We start from the raw sequence: 23,483 nt of genomic DNA on the forward strand, positions 1-23,483 counted from the left end.
AATCATAAAATCATTTATGATTTTTCAATACATTTATAACAATATATTTATACGAGTGACAAAAGACGATTTCGCGATTATCGTTAGCAGCTATTAGTTATTACTTATTATAAGTGTTTTTTTTTCTTATACATTTTAATTACGCTCTTTTAGTCTAATTCTTCACGTAAAAAATAAACGCGATGGTAATTACGTTCTTCGCCATTACCGAGAAACGCCAATCCGGCGAAATTACAGGCTCATTATTGTATGTCTTCTGCAGAAGCAAATCTGTGTCACGATATATCATGTTTTAAAATTATTATCGCGGGGAGAACCGTATATTATCGAAAAAAGATGCGGCTTCACTTAAATACCTACCTAATATCTACATATATGCGAAAGTATAGTCGGCTAAATCTTAAAGATTTTTTTTATTACAATGATTTACAGTGTTTATACACCGCGTAAGGAATGCATTCTACAAAAATATATCACGAATTACTCACTTGGCCAGTTTGCTGAGAATACTCGGCGATCTCTTGACGGCGATCTGTGACGGCGATCGTTCGATCTCATTGGCGTTCTCCGTGCTGGCTTTCTCGAAGACCTGGAAGCGCGACTTGACGTTCAGGCTTGAGAGTTCCTCGAGTCCCAGATCGGGTTTGTCGGAAGCTGAAAATCAGAAGGAGATGTTCTAACTCGCGTCGCTGTTCAAACATTTCAACACGCTCTCTCTCTCTTTCTCTCTGACGGTAAACTTGTTAGACCACTCGGGAACGACGATTCGCGGAAAAAGCAAGGTTGCACACACGACACGAAAATTCTGAAAAGCGTCGAAGATAACGAAGAGGCATCAGTCTCGCTAAAAGGGACTCGTGTCAGGGAGAGAGAATCGAAAACCGATCCTCCCGATATGATAACGTTTCCAGGTCAAGCACGAGCCACAGCGTTCGGTTTCAAACATCGATCACGTTACGGGCTTTTACAAGCTTCTTACATTCTTCCCATGGACGTCGCGCCGCATACCACTGCGACGAGATACCACCCGGCTGTTCGCTTCTCCGGTGTTTGGCTCTCAAGAACCATCAGTATGTCGTATATAACGTAATAATTTCACGATATATAATATAAATGCTGATATCGCACATGATGTAGTGCGAAAGACGTTTACGTCCCTCATGGGAAATTTGTAGTGGTATCTATTTCTTCATTTCAATAATTTTGAACTATACTGTATACGACTCTCATATATTAGCGATAAATTTTTTAAAAGCTGAGTTAAATAAGATGAGAAAGACACATAGGCAGGCACAATACATATTAAAATATACAAAGGTAATTTTATACGTGAGTTTAATGTGCGTGAACTGTTAAGAGTATTAACACTGTCACTAGCCGAATTGGCCATCATTTTTTCATGCAGACAAAAAATTAATTTTAATATCGAGAACGGGATTATATATAATTACATTATACAGTAATTCTGTGGAATGCGTCAGTAACTCATGTCGCCCCGTAAGGTCCCGAGACAAACATGCCGACTAATGAAACGCCCGGTGTCAATAATGATTCGTGTCCCGTTTTATTAATCGGCACGCCAATGCGGGACACGTTACGCGATTCGATGCACAGATAAATTTTCGATTCAGCAGCCAATCAAACGGTTAAAAAGCCACTCGGCAAAATCGGAGCACACTCCGAGAGCGTTAGGAGCAATCGCCAGAATCGCGTTCCACGCCACTCACACACGTCGAACGTTGTTTGTTGCTGTTGTTACCTCTGACCACATCGGGCGGCAACTCTTTCGGCTCGTTCTCCCGTATGATCAGCTCCGGCTTTCGAGGTCGCACTGCGGAGTTCACAAGACAACTCTTTGTCGCATTAACGATACCTCTCATTCTCTCCGCGCGCCCGCGCGGACGCTTGCGCGCGTAATTATACGGGGGGAAGAGAAGAGAACTGTAATTCTAGCCCCTATGCTAAGGGGCTTAACGAACTGGGTCTTAGACGACCCACCGACGGCACTCGAGCCTCCTAAGTTATGCTGGCACATTAAAACAGCATTACACTGTATACCTAGATTTCTTGTACATACTATTGTCTTCATTATATGAAGAACCGAGCCATATTTCTTACATTTATCTCTACATCAAGGATGCAATTTTACTTCTAATTGCCTATAGTTGTACACATTCATTCTCTGACGTATATATATCGCGCTCTTAAAATAAAACGAGGGTTACACGTATATAATTATGACGAGCACCGTTGGAATTAATCAAGTGCGCCGTTAATCTCGACGCGAAAGAAATTTACGACCGATGACGCCGAGAGAGCGAATTTTATCTCTTCCAGTTTTCCCGTTGAAGCGTATTCGTGCGTCTTTATGCCTTCTCTTTAATACGTGCCGACCGAGGGTCGGCAGAGACTCGCTTTGTCCGCACAAAGTTCACCTCAGCCGAGAGATTAGAGGCGAGATGGAGTCGACGCGGTGGAATCGACGGTCGGCCGTTTAAGCGTTCGGCGTTAAGATTTAACGAGTAATTCGTAAAGACGATCCTTTTAAGCAGATTAGCGGCTGTAGCGCACGCCGGTATGCGTACGCGTACACGGTATTGCGCGGGATGGTAATCATCTTACCGGGCTGGTCGGACTCCTCGACCGGTTTCGGTTGGAAGAGCTCCTTGAAGTGTGGCTTACAGTAGAGCGTGCTCTCGTGGCTCTCATAATTGTCTACATTGAGCTGCTTGCTGCACTGCACGCACCGGAAGCAATTCTTGTGCCAGACCAGACCCTCGGCCTTTGTCTGCTCCATTTGGAACACGACCTTGCCGCAGCTGCGACAATTCGTATTCGCATCGGCATTCTGGCCCACCTGCAATGCACCAGTGCGCCAATTAATTAGCACCTTCGCGACTTTCACTCTCCTTCCCCTACGAAGAAGCGAGCGGACGACACTCTAGATCCGTCCATAGATTAAACGTGCGCCTTACGCAACACTCGAAATTTAAATGCCGAATTTAAACGCGATTTTAATTTAGAAAGAAAATAAAAGATTTTGTGAAATATTTTATTATTGGATGTGAAGTAATTTCATTAATGTCGTTAATTTAGTTTCTTCAAGTTACTTATTGTATCACAAATTACGATCGTTAAATAAATATTGTAGCGACAAATGCTTCGAGTTTAATAAGTAAAATAAAGAAAGACTTACGGCATTCAGCTGCTGTTGGACTTTCGCCGCATCGACCGAACGTACGTGAAGAACTGTCTTCTTCGTAAGAGCGTCGAATTTGTTAAAGCTTGATTTCTGTAAATACAAACAATGGTGATATCAGATAATAAGTACTACGAGTCAAGAAGTTGAGACAGAAGGAGGAAAAGAGAAGAAGATGCGAAAGTACGTTCCGCAGACAACATTTTCTCTAGCACTATCAACGGAGCAAGAACATTGTATTCTTCGGCAACCCTTTACTGTGAAAATAAAATAGCAAGCAGAAATAGGAGAAAAAATAAACAGACAAATCACCACCGTGCACAAATGAAGAACGTGCAAAATAGTTAAGGATTGTTCGCACGTATGATTGAGAAATAATTTTGATCAAAAAAAGGCAGTATTATTAAATAAATATTTAATAATACAACATTGTAAATTCCATTTTCGCACGTTCGTACGATTTCTGATTTGCACGAAAGTGGCATTTTCCGAGAAGAGATACACAGGTCGTACAAAGGTCTGAAAACGGGCAAAATCAATCGCAAACTAAGAAAGCGCAGCACATATTTCTCTTTCTGAGAGAGCAACAAAAGCAATAAAAGACAAAAGAAAAACTCGGGTCAAACCTCTGTACGAGCCGACCTTATCATGCTAAAGGTTCTATATCTGCCTCTTCCTCGTCGGAGTCTTACCTCGAGCTTCGGCTTCTCGCATGCCCGATCCTTGTCCTTACCCTCGTCCGTTAAGCTTGCCAAACTACAGTAGGAAGCCCTCTGTTCCCCCCCAGGGGGTCGATTTCAGTGATTGTCAATTTTAGGGTTTCGCATGCCGGGAGGAGAGCACGTAGCGTCGCGCAATAATGAGAAGAAATGGACCGCGGGTTAGTACGGTTCGGTGTAAAAACAGACACACACAGGCCGGTAAGCCGGTTATCGTATCTCAGAGGACGCAGCAGTTAGCAACATTCCGCATTTTACGGTGCTGTCGAACGACGCTGCCGGAAGTCGCGATCTGCGCATTGACAGAGGTATCCTTCAACGCGGATTGAAGACGAGCGTGCGTTCACGGAGGTGGAGAGACGACGACGGTGCCTGGGGCTAATATTTACTTTCGAGAAGTATCAATTTGTTTCCTTTTTCCAAGCCAGCGTTCCACCGTACACACTCGGCAAAACGTATGCATTATGTTCTCGAGTACGCGGCAGAAGGCGATTTTCCGCGAAGAATCGTCGGAGCCGGTTGCTGTACGTCTTTAATATCGCGGCGCGCAATATTAAAGACATCTGCTACGCGAAGCACAGCGTTGCTAATCGGTCTTTCCCTAATGCGATTGAATATACTGCATTCGCAGCCTGTTTCCCGCGTTGAATTATTTACGATTTCTTGCGAAGAAGCTTTAAAAAAAAAAAGAAGGAATCTTTCTTTAGCGTGGCAAACAAGAAAGTACGCTACTTTTGGCTCGCGTGGTATATACGCGTGAAGCGTTTTAATCGCTGATCGAAGCCTTGCCAACTGCTGCGTCGGACAAACCGAGGGAAAGGGGAACGAACAAAACGAAACGGACAAAGGACAACATTGGAAGTAGCACGGAATTATCCGTTGAATCACCTCGAGCGATCATCTCGCGTCACGAATTCACTCTTTATCTCGAATTGGCTTTGCTTTTGGCACCGTCACGCGTTATCAAGTGCATCAGAACGCATTCTTCGGCACAATCGTGAATGTTTAGTCGGTCAACAGTACCGATCCTTTCACGCAAATGCCTCGTTAATGCGATATTTCCATGCGGTATATAATGTTAATAATCAAATTATTGTATTACGTTTTTAGTAATTATTGAAAAAGAAAGAATTTTAATTTAAAATATCATCAATTCTGTGATCTTTGTTCATGAAATTGAAGCAAAACTTGTCAAATCACATCACGTTAAAATGACAAATATCGTACTTTAAACGCCGTTATTCAAATTCTAGAATCTTGATTTAATTAAAAAATATCAATGACTCGTTCATTATTTATTTATACATGCCATGCTTAATATTAGTTGTCTATTATTTTCTGCTTGTTTCGTCTCAGAAACGATTACAACTGTGTCTCAATTTTTGTTTCAACTAATTTGCCTCAATTTTGCGTATTCAAAATAAAAGTTTTGCAGTTCAGCGAGCGTTCATGGTTTCGATTCGTTAATTCGCAACTCGCGAAGAGATCCGACCCACATTTCCCGTTTCTCTCTCCATATTCGCGTTCGCGACCGAAAACGCGAAAAAGCGTATAAAATTCTAATAAGGTGCGCGTATCTCGAACGCTTCAAGATGTCCATCCCTCATCTCAGCGGGAGGCTAAGTCGCCACGTGAAAATCCCGATAGGTATAGTCGCGTGACCGATAATACGGAGCAAAAGAAACTCGTAATCGACATCCGGACCCTGGCGTTTCCTCGTAATCGGCTGAAGTAGGGCAAATAAGTAGTCTGTTATTATCAAGTCGGCCCTTCCATAAATGGAGAGACGGCATTCGCGGCGGCGCGTGACGGTAAACTACTCCGGCATACGTGCCGGCGAGTTCTCAGAGTGCGTAGCGGTGTACTTGACCGAGCGTTTATTTCGAAGAATGTTATTCGAATATTTTTATCAAGATTATTTTACGCTTTTCCTATATTTTTTTTCTTACAATAAAATTTTCGAAAACAATTGTCATTTTTACGCGGACAACCACGGCAACACGAACGTTATAAGTATATGTACTGGTCGAACGCAACGTCGAGTTGCCTCGAACGTTGCGTTTGCCTCGCTTTATATATTCGCGATTAATGCAAGCACGGTAAATGCGTAATCGGCCGCCTCCAGGTACCGTATAGGATAGAGAACAATTACACCGCCCACCCCGAGAGGCTCCATAGATCGTTACTCCCGAGTATAGAAATTGCCGATCGCGAACTTTGATAAAATTCTAGTTTCATTAGACCGGGCTTTATCCAACGTTATATTCCATTCGCTCGACTGACTTCAATGTTGTCCGTGCCGTTTACGAGAGGTACTTACGAGGGCCTTGACCGACACCCTGGCGAAGACGGGTGCGTCTCTGCTGAACCGCGAGTAACCCTGCTCACATACTCTCAGATCACCCATCGACCTCGCCTTCTACGATCGGGGCGAGAGAGCGTCAACGAGAATACAAATTAGCGGTGAGTCGTTTCGAGAGACGCGAGCTCTGTGAAATATCGATCGCAAAGCGATAACGGAGCCGTGTCTTATCAAAGAAAGATTCGCGATAATCGACGTTAGAGGTTCTTGAAAAGTCGCCGATAAAAATACGATACCGCATTACTGCACGCGATTTCTCAAAGTCCTTAATTTTTAATTGCCACGAGACTTCGTAATATCGTTTGATGTAACGTTAATTGAAATAACGAGGCTGCGCTTTATCGAAAGTGTTATTATCACGCGTAAGAAGATAAAAATACCTTCGGCAGAAAATATTTATGCTATTATTAGAAATTTGTGTCACAGAACTCGCGCTCCAGATGCGATTAGTATACTATCGAGATGTTTGTTTGCTTGGAATTAATGTAATATTGTCGCCACAAATTATGAAGCAAATATCGAAAGTGGCTCATGCAATAACAAAGGTTACGAAGATGCGTTTCTCATTCCCGTCATACACGCCGGAAATTAATTTGCAACAACGTTAATAGGCATTCGCATGCTTGCAAATTTTGTCTAAGCGGCGATAATTGACCTTCTTACTTTACTACCATGAAAGAAATTGCAAACGAATAAGAATGCTAATTGTTAAAATTTGCAAAATAATGCAAACTATGAATGAAAATTTATTCATATACGCATATCGAGAAAACGCGGCTTCTGTTCTTCAAAATAACTATTCATAAAAAAATCTATCTTCTATCTTTGAAAAGAATTTCATCATTTTCTCAAATATAATTGTAAGATTATTATTTCTCATTGCGTGGAAATAGATTTTTAATTTAAATTAGAAATAAACATTAGCCAAAATTTGCACGACTGTTATAACATCACTTTCAACTACATCGACCAGGAAAACGACAAACACGAGAGGCATTCGCGATGCGTGTGCGTGTGTTTCTGCGCACGAATTAGTACAATATTAGTACAAACCTCCTCGGTTTCCATCGCGTGGCTCGCTTTCCCGAAGGTCGCCTGATCGCCGTCGCTCATGTTCGAGATGTCGCCAAAGCTGCGACACTGTTAGTGACAAAATATGTATCTGACAAATGTATCGGCTATTAACGAAGCGGATTTTGCGGGCGTAAGCGTATACGTTATTATTAAATCGGTATCTCATCGATCGTGAAAAACCGAGGCCGTCTTTCCGACTCTCTCTATACGTGCATGGTGGGGGAAAGACCACGACGGAAAGTAATTGACGACACTATCCGGCGTGTGTTTCTTCACGTGTGTGTCTCGTTTCACTGCAAACGCGATCGAGCCAGGCTACATGGTTATTACTTACTAATTGCTTGATGGATACGCCAGTCGCGATCCGCTCCCTGCGCAACTTCTCCTGATCGCTACGACTCGTCTCCGAGACATAGTTCTGTGTCTGCATGCGCAAAAAGAAGAAGAACAAAAATGCAGGCGGGTCAGTATAGCATGCATTATGCGGGTACATTCGGGGCATTTTTATACGCGGTCTTACGCGATCGCGAGATTACAATTACGCGAGGTGTAAATTTTCGCGGGATATTTATTTCATTAAATGATACGTTAATACCGATCGTCACACGTGTAATTCGCTCGAATTTGCTTCAACGGGGAAAATATACTTCTTCACCTCGTGAAATGGATATGAAACTTTTCCCCGTCGTATATCAACTTTGTTACACTTACTCCAATAAAAGCGCAAATTTTAGCGTTCGCTGGGTCACGCTCGCGCGACAGCAAAGTTACGCACGCAATTCTCGAAAGTAACAACGTAATTTCGTCGGCGAGCTTAATCAAACAGCGCAGGTAACGTTTAATTGCTTAATGGAGCGATTGTACGCCTGCTGCGCCCGCCGTTAATTATTTAGAACCGCGCGCTAGCCGTTCTCTCGCATCTAGTGGATCACGAGGTGAGTGGCCGGAATGGGATAAATCTCTCTATTCGCCCCGTCTATTCATCTCGTCGGCCGAGAAACGAAGTCAGACGAAAATGGTACTTGCATCTCGCATAAATGCTATACGCGTGAAACAGCTCGTCGTCGCTGGGAAACAGAGCTGTGCCGAGAGAAGTGAGGGAAACGGAGAAGAAAAAGGAATGTCTGAGAAACACACAGGGCGTTCCGCAAGATCTGTCTTAAATGTCAAAAGTGCTCCTTTATACACGTTGAATTCTATGTTAACTCCCTGATAATTTAAACGTGAGCCATATCATACCAAAGATTTAATTTCCAAAGAGCGTAATGTATCATTAATAAAATTGGATTGAGGCCAAAGGTTGAGAATTAAATTACGTTCCGAACTGTAATTATATATGGAGTAAATAATTTGTGATTAATTTCTCAGATACGTACGCTTCAGCGCAACTTACCAATGACTTAACATTGACGTTCGATAAATCGTCCTCGTCGGAAAAATCGATCATCTCCGAATGCGATCGCCGAGTGCCCGTATGCATGCTTGCGTCTCGTAAGCTACAGTTCTGATGGAAAAACAAAAGAAACACGAACACACTGAGCATGCAACTGCATGAGAGATTAATAAGCTGCGTCTACGCTATAACTTGCGCCGAGCCGTTAGTCGCGTATAATAATCAAAGTACGATAATCATAGGCAGAAATAAAATTATTACACGCTCGAATTTCCACATTTCGTTCACGACGCATTCTGAACAATTCGACTTTCAGAAATGCACTCAAAGAGACACTTCAATATCCCTCTTTCGTTTACAAATTTTTTTGATCGATCGATATTTATTTTATCTCGCATTAACGGATATATCAAGCTTTTTTTTTTTATAAAAATATATATAATTTGCTACACGATCTCGTCCGCACAGACGTCCGCGCGTAACTGGATATTATACAGAAACGTATTAACTCAAATAAAACAGAGATATCGCACATTTCAAACGTAATCTATATTTACACGATAAACACTGTAATACGTTAATGGACAAATGTGATAATAACATAATGATAGGCATGGACTTAACGTTTCTCTTCTTCGTTTAGCCAATTGGAGTGTCAAATATATTATTTAATAAAATATAATATCCAATCATCTTTTTTTTTTCTACCGACGTTAACATCATAAAGGAACATTCTCGGAACGGAAGTAAAAGCTCCACTGTGTAGCTTGTTAGCTGTAATTGCGCGCGCGGAGGACGAGCCCCGCAAAAAGGAAACGTCGCAATCTCGATCGATATCGTCCGCGCTCCACTTAATAGCGTTTCGATATCGGTCGCGATCGCGTATCAGATCCCCCGATTCCGAGAAGAGTGTCAGACGGTAGAAAACTCGCTCCTATCTGTGCCGGACAAAATCCGGAAAAGCCGGCGGCATGCATGCAGATGAGATACCAAAAGTGCGAGCTTCCGGTTTTCACCAACGCGATGTCGCTTTTACCGGGCACAAAGTGATAATTAGCGTGATAATCGGTTCCGCGCACCGTGATTTCGTACCCGCGCATCTCGCACACATGTACGTCGGAGTATACCGTCCTCAATTATATCTTCCGAGAATAGCGGCCGGTAACCGGCGTTCACTGGTTGAAAAGTCGCGGTTGACACATATACGTCTTGCCGATGATCAATACAGAACGTAGCAAATTAGTAGATACGGTACAGTCGCGCGACGCAGGATGTGTCCCAGAACAAATTGTCGATTTTGTTCAGCGATCCTTTTACCAATTTGATAAATCGTTTTCAACGGAAAAGACCGATAACAACGACGGGGCTTCCACAACGTGTCTCTAATAGTCCAATTCTTTCGATTAATATCACGTGGAGTTTAATTCGACGGAAACTTTTCAATTTGACATACCCTATGAAATGTTCATCCGGGCGAGAGCGACGCTACGACGATTAGAGAACCACGTATACCGGTGAAAGGATAGCTGCGGGACATCCCGCGCGCGCACACGTGCGCGTCTATCAAAACGAGATTTATAACTCACCACGGAGATGTTCTCCTTCTCGAGATCGTTCTTCTTGCTCTTCTTGGTTTTCTTTGTGCGCGGCGTAAGGTTCGGCGAGGTGGCATCGTTTCCAGCGACGCCCTCGATCTTCTTCTTCTTCGTTTTGGTCCCGCCCTTCGAGGAGGTCACCACGGCGGAACTTGTGGTCACCGTTTCCTCGCGGCTCTCGCTCTGCGACGGGAAAGAAAAAAAAAATACATATAAGTATGTTAAACTGGAAAAATTTTTTATACAACGCCGGCGTCAAGATCTCCCGCGTCTAGAACGATTAAAGTGGACGCTCAGGTGATTTCTCCATGACAGGAGTGTCTCTTTTGCGAACTGACGTGGGCGAGCACGCGGGTCTTCAGGAAAGGAATACAGACGCCGGAGAACTAGATTTCAGCGTGCGCCATTGTGCCGCTGCACACTGGGACTCAATGGTCTTTATTGCGCACGCCGGGATAGGTGAAACGCGGTCTCTGCGGTCCGACACGGAAGTTTACGTTCCCTTAACGAACATGATTTGCAAGCAATAATATCGATTTCACGGTGCGGTAACGCGATATTCCCGTCGAATGTAAAAGTACGGCAGTGAAGAGAGTAACATTAGCGCGCTCCATCAGGTTATCTTCGCCTTTCTGACGTTCAGCCGACGTTCTTCACTGTGGAAGATAAATCTTCATCGTCTTTTCACGCGCAAAAGAATTTTTGCGAGATCTATTTCCCGTTCGACGCGCGCGTACAACCTCGGTTATTAAACTGTTATGGATTAAACGTGTGGAAAACGAGAGGTAGATTGATGTAAATCAGAAAGCGTGCTGAAGAAGTAATAAATTAAGTCGCATGGGTTTTGCTAACGGCACGGTCGATCAAGTTTTCGACAATTTCACGGTAAAATAAAAATTGATCGTTTCCTTTTGCGTTACGAAACAGATTGCCGCTCCAAAATCCGTTCCGACACATCGCGCACTTCATTCCCGTTTCGTTTCCAACGCTCGGAATCATTCTCGTCATTCGAAACGTACGTGAGCGTGCATAACGCGATCATCCGCACGTTAGAAAGGCAAGATTTCAAACGGAATATTTGTTTAACCGCGCACGGCTTCGTCCGCGAGCGAAACTATAGCCCCGATATCGCACGCGGCAATTAAAACGTCGTTCGCCTACGTGATTCTCGGCCCGACTCATAATTGTCCGGCTGGTAATAATCCGTGCCTCGCGTTTATGATAACGCGATATGAGGTAACGGAATAATTACCCAGGAGAATAATGCGAGACACGAGTGCGAACGAAGAATGAGAAATGGTGGATTGTAAAAATTGGAATTACAAATTAGAGAAGCGAAAAACGTGTTTTCTTCCAGCGTCTTCGTCAAGCACTTGGCTTAACTTCAATCCGTTCGGAACGCGAAAGCAACGGCACGTTTCGGGCGCGGGTATCGGAGACAACTGATAAGAGCGGAGTTTTTCATGGCCCCAACGATTTATACGCGATGGCGTAATTGCTCGATAGGTATGGCCGTCCGACAAGGAAGATTTCCGATAAGCCGCGCGCGCGGAAAGCAATATTCCGGAACGGAATATGAGCTATATGCGAGCGTAGCGCAATGCGCGACATAATGCGCACCGACGCAATCTCGACGTTTGACTATTAATTATCCAGCGTCGGGCTATCGGCACGACGCGATTACGTCACTATCCAAAATTAACAAATGCAAACGATAATTAGATGAAAAGTATAAAGGCCGAATATGCTAAATGATTTTTATTCGGAATGCTCCGAATGAGTCGAAGATATTTTATTAATTAAATTAGATGAATTCTTTCGACGAATGTCTACGATAAACTTTTGTTTAACGAGGAAGATGAAAAATACGATAAGTCGGTGAGACTTCTCTCTCTCTCTCTCTCTCTCTCATTGAATTTTAAATATTTATTTTAAATATTTAACAAAGAATTTTAAAACGACTTTGCGCGAAACGTGCTCTGTAAATCACCGCTTGAGAATAATCCTGGCACACTTCCCAATCCTCTCTCAAGGTCCTTCCGAACAAATGGAGCTCGTAACAATTTTCTCTGCGACCACCGGCAGTTTACGGCACTCCAGCCATACTTACACACTCTCTATCCGATAGCACAAAAGCGAGGTTTCGAGTCTACGCTACCTCGATTATATTCGCCTTGTCTCGAGAAACCGGAAGACGGTCGCTTCCGACGCGTTCTCCACGGCACTTTGCCGAGAACTTTCTCGTGAAAGCAATCCCGATCACATCACCACCAGTTCCACAGCTTATATCACTCCAAACACACACGACTCGGACCTTTTTCCTACGGATTTATCCGAGCAGCCTCTAGCACCGGCACCGGCCACGCACTCAGAATGACGAACGCGCGTCCACCTTGGCAACGGGGTCGACGAAAGCCGACGAAGGCCAGAAGGAGAAAGAAAGAGCCGCCGGAGCTTCGAGCGCGAACGAGATGGTCGGCGACCAAAGAGCGAGAGTGGGAGCAACGTGGAAAGAAAGACAGAGAGAAAGAGGGAAGGAGAGGGAGAAGGAGAGAGAAATAAGAAGAATACAAGGAGAGACTGAAGGAAAAAAAGGCGAATGTTCTTGTTCAACGACCGTGTCGTCTGGTGCGCACACCTCCCCCGCTCGCACTCAGGTTTATCGCGACCCTGGGCACACCAGTGGATGGATCAAGCCGATCGTCGTCCAGGTCGTACCTGATCGATGATCATCCTCGAGCTCGCTCCTCGGGACGTGAACGAAACAACCGCGCTGCGTGGCGCCGCAGAGATGTCTGAGGTGCCGTGGCTTCTTCCTCCGCCGAGGAGAGCGTTGCGTCTCGTAACGGGTTCAGGAAACTCGATGCTCTCCAAAGCGTGGCACGCAGCGCGCCGCGGCGCCGACGATTGGCCGTTTCCACCGGGCACGTGGAGCCGGTTGGCCAGGTAAGAGAACTTGGGTTTCTGCTGCTCGGCGAGCAGAACCGTGGCCGTGGCCGAGGAATGTTCCAGGGGGAAGCGACCGACGAGGATCGTTGGACGCCGTTAAGAGGTTGCGCGTGGCGTACAAGATCGACTTTGACGCGACCTCGATCTTGGTCAGCCCTTAAACCAGCGACATCTGAGCGAGTGGCCTTGGCAGCCTCGCTCTCCGAGGGAGCTCGATTAATTTTTCTTAATATCGCAAATAATATAGTTTCAAGATCTAATTTTCCAGGCACGAGTCGACGTCGAGTATAAGATAATTGTTTACGCGGATATATGATCGCTGATTGTTCCGTTTTAAATTCTTTCCGCCGTTCACCATGCCGGCAGTAAAATTAATCACGAAAAACGGCCATTATATCTCTCCTTAAATCTACGCCGTATTTACAGATAATGAAGGTAGAAACCGCAAGGAAGTAAATGGCTTACAGATATAATTATCAAGCTCAGCAGACTGCTCGGAATACGGAACGTAGTTTTAAGAGACTGTTGCCAATTAAGGATTAAACAGCGTCTCGAGCTTTTAGGGGAATTAAGTGTCCTCCCTTTCAGTTTCGAGTGCCACGAATGCCGTGCCGTCGCGTTACAAGCGCGCGAGTTGATACGAAATTCATGGCGATAAGCCGGCTTCCGTTGTGACTGCGGGTCTCGCATTTGCATGAGATTTGTAGCGTGAGCGATCGTCACGCGCTGCTGATCGTATAGAAGGGTGTACCTTCGAGGGTATCGAGGAGATAAAGGTAGATAATACACGTTCGCGTTTTGCGAGTAATGAGTTGTTGCGAAAGGCACGTCAAGTAACGTCGAGAGATAGTGATTGCGCATAAATACCATACGCGAAAATAGATGGACACAATATCGTAAGAAAGGGGAGAATCAATTATTAAACTCTCATTCGGACTCGTATTTGTTCTTGATCATTCGAGATACAAGGGTCGGAAGGTTCGAATCGAATCGAATAAATCGACAATGTTGACGTATATTCCTTTAGCGCGATTTGCGCTGCTATAAATAGTAAGAAGGACATAAATTCACTAAACTTGGCGCATCCATACCGCGGATTATGCGAGTACCCGCGGGCACTCGCGAGAATCCCTTACCTGGAGGCTCCGGCTGTTAAGAGGAAGAAAAAAGGATAAACGAGATTAATCGCCCCTAACGTGTAAAAACATGCGTAGGAGTTACATAGAGCGATGGCGCAATTAGTCTTGCAGAAACTGCTAGGAGGATCGGATCCACAATGCGCTCGCAGGAATTATCCGACGCAAGCAACAACCTGAACGCTGTTAAGTTATAACGCTTGTATTTCTCTTGCGCAACGTGCGGAATATGAGTGCGCCCGAGAGAGACGCGGTTTCTACGCCGAACGTTTCGCAGCTTTACGTCACAAGCGCGAAGCAACCCTATCGATATCGAGGTACGTAAATTATATAATCTGAATTATGTGTAAAGTCAGAACTTTACGACGTTATTTGGAATTATATACACCGCGGGGATTTGATCGGCAATTCTAATGATAAGCAATACCACACAAGAAACGATTAATTTTTTAAGGGCTGCGCAACGACGTCACTCGCGACGTTGGCAAAAACGCAGCAAATCAAGCATTAATTATTTCGATGAGTCGTAAGAACAATTGTTACTCCTACCTGTACGAACGAGTGCGACGACTCGAAGGAAAGTGCTCGTGCTCTCATTCGAGGCTGTGAATTTTCTCAACGCTTCATGAGAAATGTTACACGTTGTTGTACACGTCATCGTCACGAAGCTTACGGTAGTCGGTAATGACATATCGTTAATTAATTGAAAATAGTCGCGAGTGCGAGGTTTCGATTTATGCAGACGCGAAAACGAGACCCTATACCCTATCGGTTTTTTTTTTCGAGTCTTTCCTTCGGGTCGGTTTCTCCGTCGCAGGCACATCCGAGTTAATTCACGAAAAAAGCACACTTACGTCGCAGGCGTTAGAAACATCGCTCGTCTCCGTCTCGTCCGGGGTGGCCAGGGGCGCGCGGGGGGACGAGGGTGCGAGGCAATCGTCTTGCTTCCCCTCGTTGTCGCCCCACGTCGCGTCGTTAACGTCACCGCCGCGTTCCGCCGCGGTCGGCACGTCTCTTTCGCCCGGCGATTTCGTGGCCTCCTCGACCGTGGTCCACGAGTCGAGATTCCCGATCTGCCCGGCGACGAGCTGCCTCGTCTCCGAGAAGATCGTCACGCTCGTGTCCGACACCACGACCTCGGTCTTCTCGATGAAGGTCGAGTCCGACGCCGAGAACTCGCTCGAGGACTCGTCCACCGGATTCTGCGTGTCCTCCGCTACGGGACACTCCGGCGAACTTTCGTTCTCCAGGATCGATTCCGACGTTGCCTGCGATTCGGTGATCTCCGACGTCACCACGATCTGCGGTGTCTCGTGATCGGATTCCTCGTTCAGCACGCGGCGTTCCGTGTCGAGGAATTCCTGCGTGCTGGCCGTCTCCGCGGACATCTCGGACTGGCTGATGACGCCGTCGTCGGAGAGACGGGAGTCCTCCAGCTTCGAGTCGGCCTCTTCGAGCGTTTCGGAGGGCGACGATTTGTCCCGGCGGATCAGCGACCCCGGAATCTCCTCTTCCTCGACACGAGGGTCTCCGTAGGAATCATTAAGTATGTCGATATGTTCGTTTGTGGAAGATTCTTCGTTCGTCGACGGGGATTTCTGCTCCTCGAGGCTTCGATCCTGCGAATAAGGCGCCTCGTCGAAGTTGTCGGAGAACTGACCGGCCTGCTGGCCGTCTGAAAGTGGCGCCTGCTCGATCCACGTGTCCGGAACATCGACGTCCGCGTTCTTCCTTTCCTGCTCGACATCGGTGCGAAGCAGATCCGTGTCATCTGCCATCTTCTGCACCAGTTCCTCCTCCCGTTGGTACTTGTCCACGGGACAACTCGCGGGAATCGGGAAAGATTGGGAGCTCGGTCCGTCTACGAGATCGCTCGTGACATTGCTAGAATCTGGATCATCCGTGGGAGGTACGACTTCCTTGACGATCGCCCGACACTCGCTGTCGTTGCTAACGTCGACGACTTCGTCGCGGCTCGACTCCTGATCGCTTTCGTTCGTTTTCTGAATAATTATCGGCGCAACGCCGGCTTCCGGCTGCTCGACGAACGCCTGATCCTCTTCCTCGTCGTGGAAGCGCACCGGTTCTGGCTTCACGACCTCGACGTCGACGTGTGGAGACACATGACCGTTTCGATGGCCGTACGGTTCCTCGATCAAGGAATAATGTTCGCTCTCGGCCGCTATGAACCCCGCGTTAACGTCGACGGGATCCTGCCGGCGGTCCAGGACGATCCTCTTGATCGTCTCCGGTTGGGTGACGACATTCTCGGTTTCCTCGACGGCTTCGTCGTCGGTGCTGCTCGAGCAGATCCTCAGCGCCAGCTCGCTCTCTATCAACTCCTGCAGGCTCTTGTCGTCGCCCTCGAGCTCGTTACGCGTATTGTTTGTGAGTACAAGATCGTCGTCGTCGTCGCACAACGAGATTAGTTGGGTGTTACTCGCGGTTAGATCATCCAAATCAATCAAACCGTTGTTAGACTGAACACCGCACACCTCGCTCTTCTTGCTACTTACTACATTGATCGACTTCTTCGTCGCCACCTCCGCCATCGTGGTTCCTCGTGCGATCACACCGTGGATACCTGGAAGGAGTTTTCGATCGTTTTAGATCAAGGAGATTAGGATCATTTAGAATGTAATTTAAAATGCGCATTTTAATACACTTAAGCGGCGCTGAGGCGCAAATCAGAGACACCTCTTGAAAAATGTTAATGCGATAATCTTATTAATTTCTTTTATATTTCAATACTTTAATACTTTTATAAGAAATAAACTGGAGTGATAAGAAAATGAGCTCTTTTTTTATCTCTCTCTTTCTCTCTCTCTCTCAATCTCTTTTCCCTTTCTCGCACGCGCAAAAAAGAGCGTATGAACTTATAGGTGACTGCGGATCAATACAGAGATGAAACTGGGCAACGGGAACGCGAAATGTAGGATCGATAAATAACACTTATGAGTAACCGGTTTCCCTATGTAATTTCGAGCTAGAAAGTGCAAGATGAAATAAAAATTCTTCGGGACTCGCTACCATGGAACGAAAAAATATATAAGAAGCTGCGTGTCAAATTAACGTAATAAAATAAATTTACGTTTTAATTGATGTAATAAAAGCGACGTTTATTTCGATGAGACGAAATTTTTCTCATATTAAAGCACAAAAATACGATACGACGGTATTCTCATAAAAAATAAATTATATGTATTAATATCAAGGTCAACTTCGTAAAAGAATTTTTACGCGACCAAAATTCTCCAAAATAGAATTTATATTTTATATTTAAATACTTTGGAATATTGATTTGGATTTTGTAATACTTGTGATTTTTCTAATCAATCGCTGCAATGGTCTCACGGCGATTTATATCTCAAATATAATCCGTTTTCTATTCGACATATAACATGAGCCTATATGAATGCGATCTCCTCGACCCCCGTACTTGACTTTCTCCGTATCGATGTGCAAGGGAAGCTCTTCAGGTACGCGTATGGCAAACCATCTGCCACTCAATGAAGTAGCGCCGGTTTATGGTTATGCAAAATAAAGCCCGCGCAAGTAGTCGTGCAAGATCACGGTCGAACGGATATATAACGTTCCTGTTAGGCAACTTCTGGCCGGTCCAATAAGACTCGATGAAATTTGTTACCGCAATATTTTGACGCGATTAATTCTTCGGGCGATGATACACATCGTCGAAATTACGGGGGATATATCATTTGGCGAAAAAAAAAAAACAATAAGCGCAGCGTGAATGCCTACACGTTTTTTCATTGCGCCCGTCCATTAAATTTGCATGAAAAACCATGTAAGAAATTAAAAAAGTAAGTCAGATACGCAGAAAAATTGAAGTATATTATAATTTATCGTAGACATCAAGTTTTTTTAAATTGTTTCCTAAGGATATTTGTAATCTGTTAAACGTTTTGCAAATAATGGACATGCAACAATTTTCTTTTCGTTAGCTCTTTAACAGCTTCATATTCTGGAGCATCGTATTTTCGGAGCGCCGTTACTACATTTAGTACGCATCTCGTGCGCACTGTGTGCTCTCGAGAGTCGCCGGCCCCGCTTACGAAATCGCGGAAACCGTCGCGATGGAATGCGTGCCGTCTTAATATTCTCATACGCGGATGTGCGGGCACCAAGACGCATCAGGAGCACCAAGTCCCTCGCGATATTAACGGAAGTTACGCCTCTGTAGAACTCGGTCGTGACTGCAGACCCCAGTGTTGTTGGCCGGCAAGCCAACCCTCCTATTATTAGCCATTCCGCAACGTCGCGTTCTAAGCTTCTGCGACGGAATGCACTTTCAAAATATGAAATTCAAAACTTTTGAAGAATACTCATAGATGAAAAGTCGCTATATTTATAACCGCTCTTATTCGGCGTTAAATATTTCAATAAACAAATCTTACAAATCCCAAATCGAGATTTCATCGAAGATAAGTGGATGCAACAGTTTCACTGTCTAAAAATGAAATTCCTCGTTCTCAGCTCAATTAATTAAAAGATTATTCGGGCTAATTCGGGTTGCACGTCGTGGCCGAATTAAAAATAGAAAACAATCTTAGCAAAGGTATGACGCCTCGCGCCTTATTTACGTCGTAAATAAGGTTTTATTTTAATCACCGTATCTTCCTTCTCGGCCGCTTCTCTCGGGCGTAACTCCCTCGCGGTAATTTGACAAATTCCAGCGCCGCGTACACACATCCCCGGCCGTAAGAGTTTATAAACAGAGGGGGCACGATGGCCGATCCCCGATCACGTCGTAAACCGACGCGATGTGGAGGGTTCAAATTTAGAAAGTGACGAGCGATTCCGCGCGTTTTCGCCGCGCCCGCTTCTCGGTTTCTCTTCGTTTTTCGAGGCAGCGCGATACCCGAAATCGCGAGCGAAATTTTTAAGGCTCGCTGCGCGTTCGCGTTCGCAGTATCGCGCTTCGAGTCTCTTTCGCGCTGTTTAATTTAATCTCCCTCCCCGGCCGCGTCGTTCTCCCGCGCGATTCTATCTCGCCTTTTCTCCTCCTCTTAACGTTCTCTCGTCTAACCCGCTCTCTCCTTCTCCCTTTCTCTCCCTCGTTCGTTTCTCTTTACCCGACGTTTCACCGAGGTCGTTCCTCGGGTTCACGACCGAGACTATGGAGGTGCTCTTTCCATCTCTCTCATTCTCCTTCGACGTCTCGCTCGCTTCTTCTGCCTCTTCGTGCCTCCACTCTCCTTCTGCCGTCCCTGCCACCTCTCGTTCTCTCGCGTCTTAGCTTCCCTCTCATTTCAACCTCTCTCTATTTTTAGAATGACACACTACCGCGATTCAAAGACGCGCGCTGGACGCATCGTGTACTCGTCCACGGAAAATGTTCTGCCCAAATGCGGCGAGCGAACGAGAGTGAGCGTTATGGGAAGCGGAGGAGAAAGAGAAAGAGGGAGAACGGGGGGAGGGGCAACGAGCCGAGAGAATTTTTTCTCTCTTAGGTCAAACGACAGGTGCACACAATATGCACCCCGCTGCGCTGTAAGGTCGAGTCGTAACCCTCGTACAAGTTGCAGAAAAGTGAAACTCAAGTGAAGTCGCCATCAGAGCGAATCTAAGGTGAGCGGGGTTTAAAAAGTCAAGAAAACTCCAGGGAAGAAAGACCCTGCGAAAAAATACGGATAACAAAATCTCGCGAGAGTTCAACACTTAATTATTAAATTCGAGAGACTCAAACTTAATTATTAAATTATTTCAAAATGATTGATCGAAAAGAAGATTATCACATTCAAAGTCTCATTGGAGAAGATTTAATCGCGTGTTTCGAGAGTTCCTATTTTAATTATAACTTAGATACCCTCTGTACATATAAAAGTCATAAGAACTTTGTGTAGCGTCACGCTAAAATGAAAGATAATTGACCACGCGATCGAATTATGTGTTGGGTATATCTCTCGTAAAAGTCCAGGACTTCGCGACGTGCGTTTCACGATGAGACAAAAGAAGACACGAAGAGACGGCGAATACAACCGCGCAACAACGCGAATCACCGTAATAAATAGAGGCTTGTTCACGCAATTAAACTCCATCAAGAAAAATGCCTCGGCGTCGTTGAGGCCGCGGTCCAAATAGCTGAATCTCGTATCGGCTCCGTGCTTCGCCGCTCGAGAATCGACACGAGCCGATGATCGCACGCGATGATATACAGCATATACCGTTGTCCCTTTTCGTGGCCATTTAAAATGTTGCAATCGCATTATGTTAGAAGCGCGCTCCGCTAAGTATACCTTCGAGCGCATACCGATTCTACGGCGCGCGCGTGATAGAGCCGTTGGAGAAACGCGATGTTATATGCGTTCGTAAGAACACCCACCGTTCGTACACTCGCGATTTTCCGTGCGCCTGCTGCGGAATTAAATTCTCGAACGGTACCGAGAACCCGCGCACTTAAATACCGAACGCGGCCAATGAGATAATGAGGAAGATTACTTTCGGTAAAGTTCACCAACAGAGGTTTTGTTCAGGTGCTGTTGAAAACATTTCTAGCCGATGCACTCGCGAAGAATAAATGGACAACATTTTAAATGCTAATTAGATCTCTAAACTAGATTTTAAATGTTTTCAGATCTTTCAAATTAGTGCGAAAACAACAACTATTTATGTCCCAGTTAACTCGTATATTTCATTTGACGAGTAATAAATAAAAGCCGGATAGACCGCGTTCCCTTCATTTGCAAATGAGACGTCGCGGGATTGTCTTATTGTTAGTCATTTAAATCCACTAACTCGGTATAATGTGAATCGCGCGAGGTGCTAGGTGAAAACAGCGGCGATTAATCTAAACGATGTGATTTAAGGAGCCACGCAAAACGCGGTGTACCGCCTGTGCGAGGAATCATCGTGTCATGACTACGAACCCCGTGTCCTACGGAGATGTAATAGCTTTCCGACCGTGATCAATAATGTAAATTTTACTTCTCCGCTTCATCCAGAAAGTGATGAATAATGTAGACGCTCTCCACTGACCGGATTGATCGTGACAGGCCTTCATCTCGATTACGTTTTACCGTCGGGATAACATCGCGCCAGTGTACAGTGATTCGATCTCCGACGATGCTGCGCTGTTTTACATATCCGTGTCAAATTAGAACACGCAGGTCATCGAATAACCGAGCTAGCTACCTGCGCATTTTCTTATTCGACCGCTTTCGATTTCTCCAGACGAACGAAAACACTTCGATAAATTAATTAGCGAAATATTTCGGATATTTCCAGTAATATCAGTTGCGGTACATTTTATGATTTTTCTAATAAAAAAATGTATCTAACAAATAACAATAAATAACAAACAAAAAAAGAGTTTTTAGTTGCTTAAACTTAAATGGCTCGTTATTAAATATACAATATAATTGTGGCTCATCCATTAATACATATAAATAAAAATAATAAAATAAATTCAAAAATCAGATATAATTTAGATGACTTAACGTTTTACGAGTGTCTTCGTTAAGAACCCTCCGCGCCATTATATTTCCCATGGCCCTTAAATCATCCCCGAAAAATAAATCCGCGGAAACCCGGCGCACGCACGCACGAACGCGGCCTTCCGCGTGTCTCACGCATGATATGCGGCTTTCATTGCACAAGCCGAATGCATAAGGCGCGGTCCCGGTCTGTTCTCTCTCTTTCTCTCTTTTTCTTTCTCTTTCTCTCTGTTCCCTCGCTCCCTTCCTGTCGCGGATGTGCGCGCGGTGTCCCCTTACAGATTTCTATGTGCAACTATAATTAGGTAACCGACACCGGCAGACTGCCGCCGCAGGAATCCCTGTTAGCCGTTAAGCTATGCCGCGACGGAAAGTGTGGCGCGCGCGAATATTTTCGGCGCGAGGAAAGCCGAAATTAAACGGCCGATGCACTTTTACCGCTCTCCGTATACATACTTATCCGGCTTTATACCCACACACGCGTCTCTTCGCTCTCTTTCTCGCGTCTCTTCCTCCTTTTCTCCTCTTTTCAGTCATTTCCCCTACCCCTTTTATTCCGCCTTCGAGAAACGCGAACGTGAGTGTTTCTCGTTCATATCACTCGCGCGTTACCTCGGAGAGAAATCTTATTTTTTTTCTTTTCGCCTCGACACCGTATTTAAAGAACTCGAACTCATCTCGCTGAATACGTTTCGGGGAATTTCGCGCGATTATTTCGCCGAATAATATTTTTACCCGCGATAAAATCGGCATTCGCACTGGCGCGAATCCAAATTTTTATTTTTTTTTCCGAAGAAAAAGAATCTTCTCGCAAGACATTGCGAGAAATGAATTAATAAGACGAAGTTCTATGTCAAGGACTGAAATCGATCTGCGCCGATCGCGGATGGGTAATGGAGACAGCGGAGACGGTGTCGGGCGGCGACACATGATCGCGCGGCTTCCGGCGTTGCGATTAAATCCGTCGCCGTTCCGTCGCCTTCCGCAATTTCTATTTCAATCGGCGTATGCGTGCGCAGCACATTTCAGTAAGATGCGCATCCAGAGTTACGTTTTTTTTTCCTTTTTTTTTTCTTACAAACGCACGCGTTACTCGCGCACAAAGAAATATTATCCTTACTCGTTAAATCGTGCAGCGGAATATAATGTCTAATTAAATTTCAATACCTTAATTTGCCATCTATAAGATAAAACGGAGTGCGAAATTTTTATCAAGATTTTAATTGTCATTATCCAGTAACTGTTTCTCGCGAAAACACGACCGCGGTTTTAGGGAATAATCGGCGAAAGTAGTTCATTTAAAATCGCGCACGACGATACACTGAGCGCAAAAATTATTTAGGTAGAACATCTCAGGAGGTGTATAGCCGATTCGAATGGAATAAGAACGTAAAAATTAGGATACAGCTTCTTTCGACGTTGTCGAGACAAAGAACAAGGCGTTGATATACGACTCTACGAATCTCCAGCTGACAAGTATAAATGACACGCGAATCGACCTGAATCTTTATCGTTCGCAGGTGCGGATCCGGAATCTCTCTCGATTGTGTACGTTGAGAAACAACAGTCTGACGAACGCGCTAGAAATCTGGGATTAATTCT

The 23,483-nt window shown here is 45.1% G+C and overlaps 1 protein-coding gene across 8 annotated transcripts in view; it reads right to left on the reverse strand.

The window, feature by feature from the left end:
* The window catches only part of LOC112460852, a 32,601-nt gene extending 15,664 nt beyond the window's left edge, over positions 1-16,937 (reverse strand). For 4 of the 8 annotated variants that reach the window (XM_025025753.1, XM_025025750.1, XM_025025757.1 and 1 more), the window contains exons 1-9: positions 15,282-16,937; positions 10,334-10,525; positions 8,748-8,858; positions 7,689-7,778; positions 7,334-7,420; positions 3,197-3,292; positions 2,623-2,857; positions 1,760-1,831; positions 489-654 (exon numbers count right to left, since the gene is read on the reverse strand). In XM_025025753.1, the coding sequence (XP_024881521.1) occupies positions 489-654; positions 1,760-1,831; positions 2,623-2,857; positions 3,197-3,292; positions 7,334-7,420; positions 7,689-7,778; positions 8,748-8,858; positions 10,334-10,525; positions 15,282-16,205 (1,973 nt within the window). In that variant the 5' untranslated portion in view covers positions 16,206-16,937. The remainder of the gene's footprint in view (positions 1-488; positions 655-1,759; positions 1,832-2,622; positions 2,858-3,196; positions 3,293-7,333; positions 7,421-7,688; positions 7,779-8,747; positions 8,859-10,333; positions 10,526-15,281) is intronic. The other 4 variants (XM_025025752.1, XM_025025751.1, XM_025025754.1 and 1 more) reach the window with 4 other exon arrangements.
* Positions 16,938-23,483: the final 6,546 nt, after the last annotated feature.

The sequence above is a fragment of the Temnothorax curvispinosus genome, unplaced genomic scaffold, assembly GCF_003070985.1.
Source record: "Temnothorax curvispinosus isolate PA1 unplaced genomic scaffold, ASM307098v1 QBEX01010899.1, whole genome shotgun sequence".
Classification (NCBI taxonomy): domain Eukaryota; kingdom Metazoa; phylum Arthropoda; class Insecta; order Hymenoptera; family Formicidae; genus Temnothorax; species Temnothorax curvispinosus.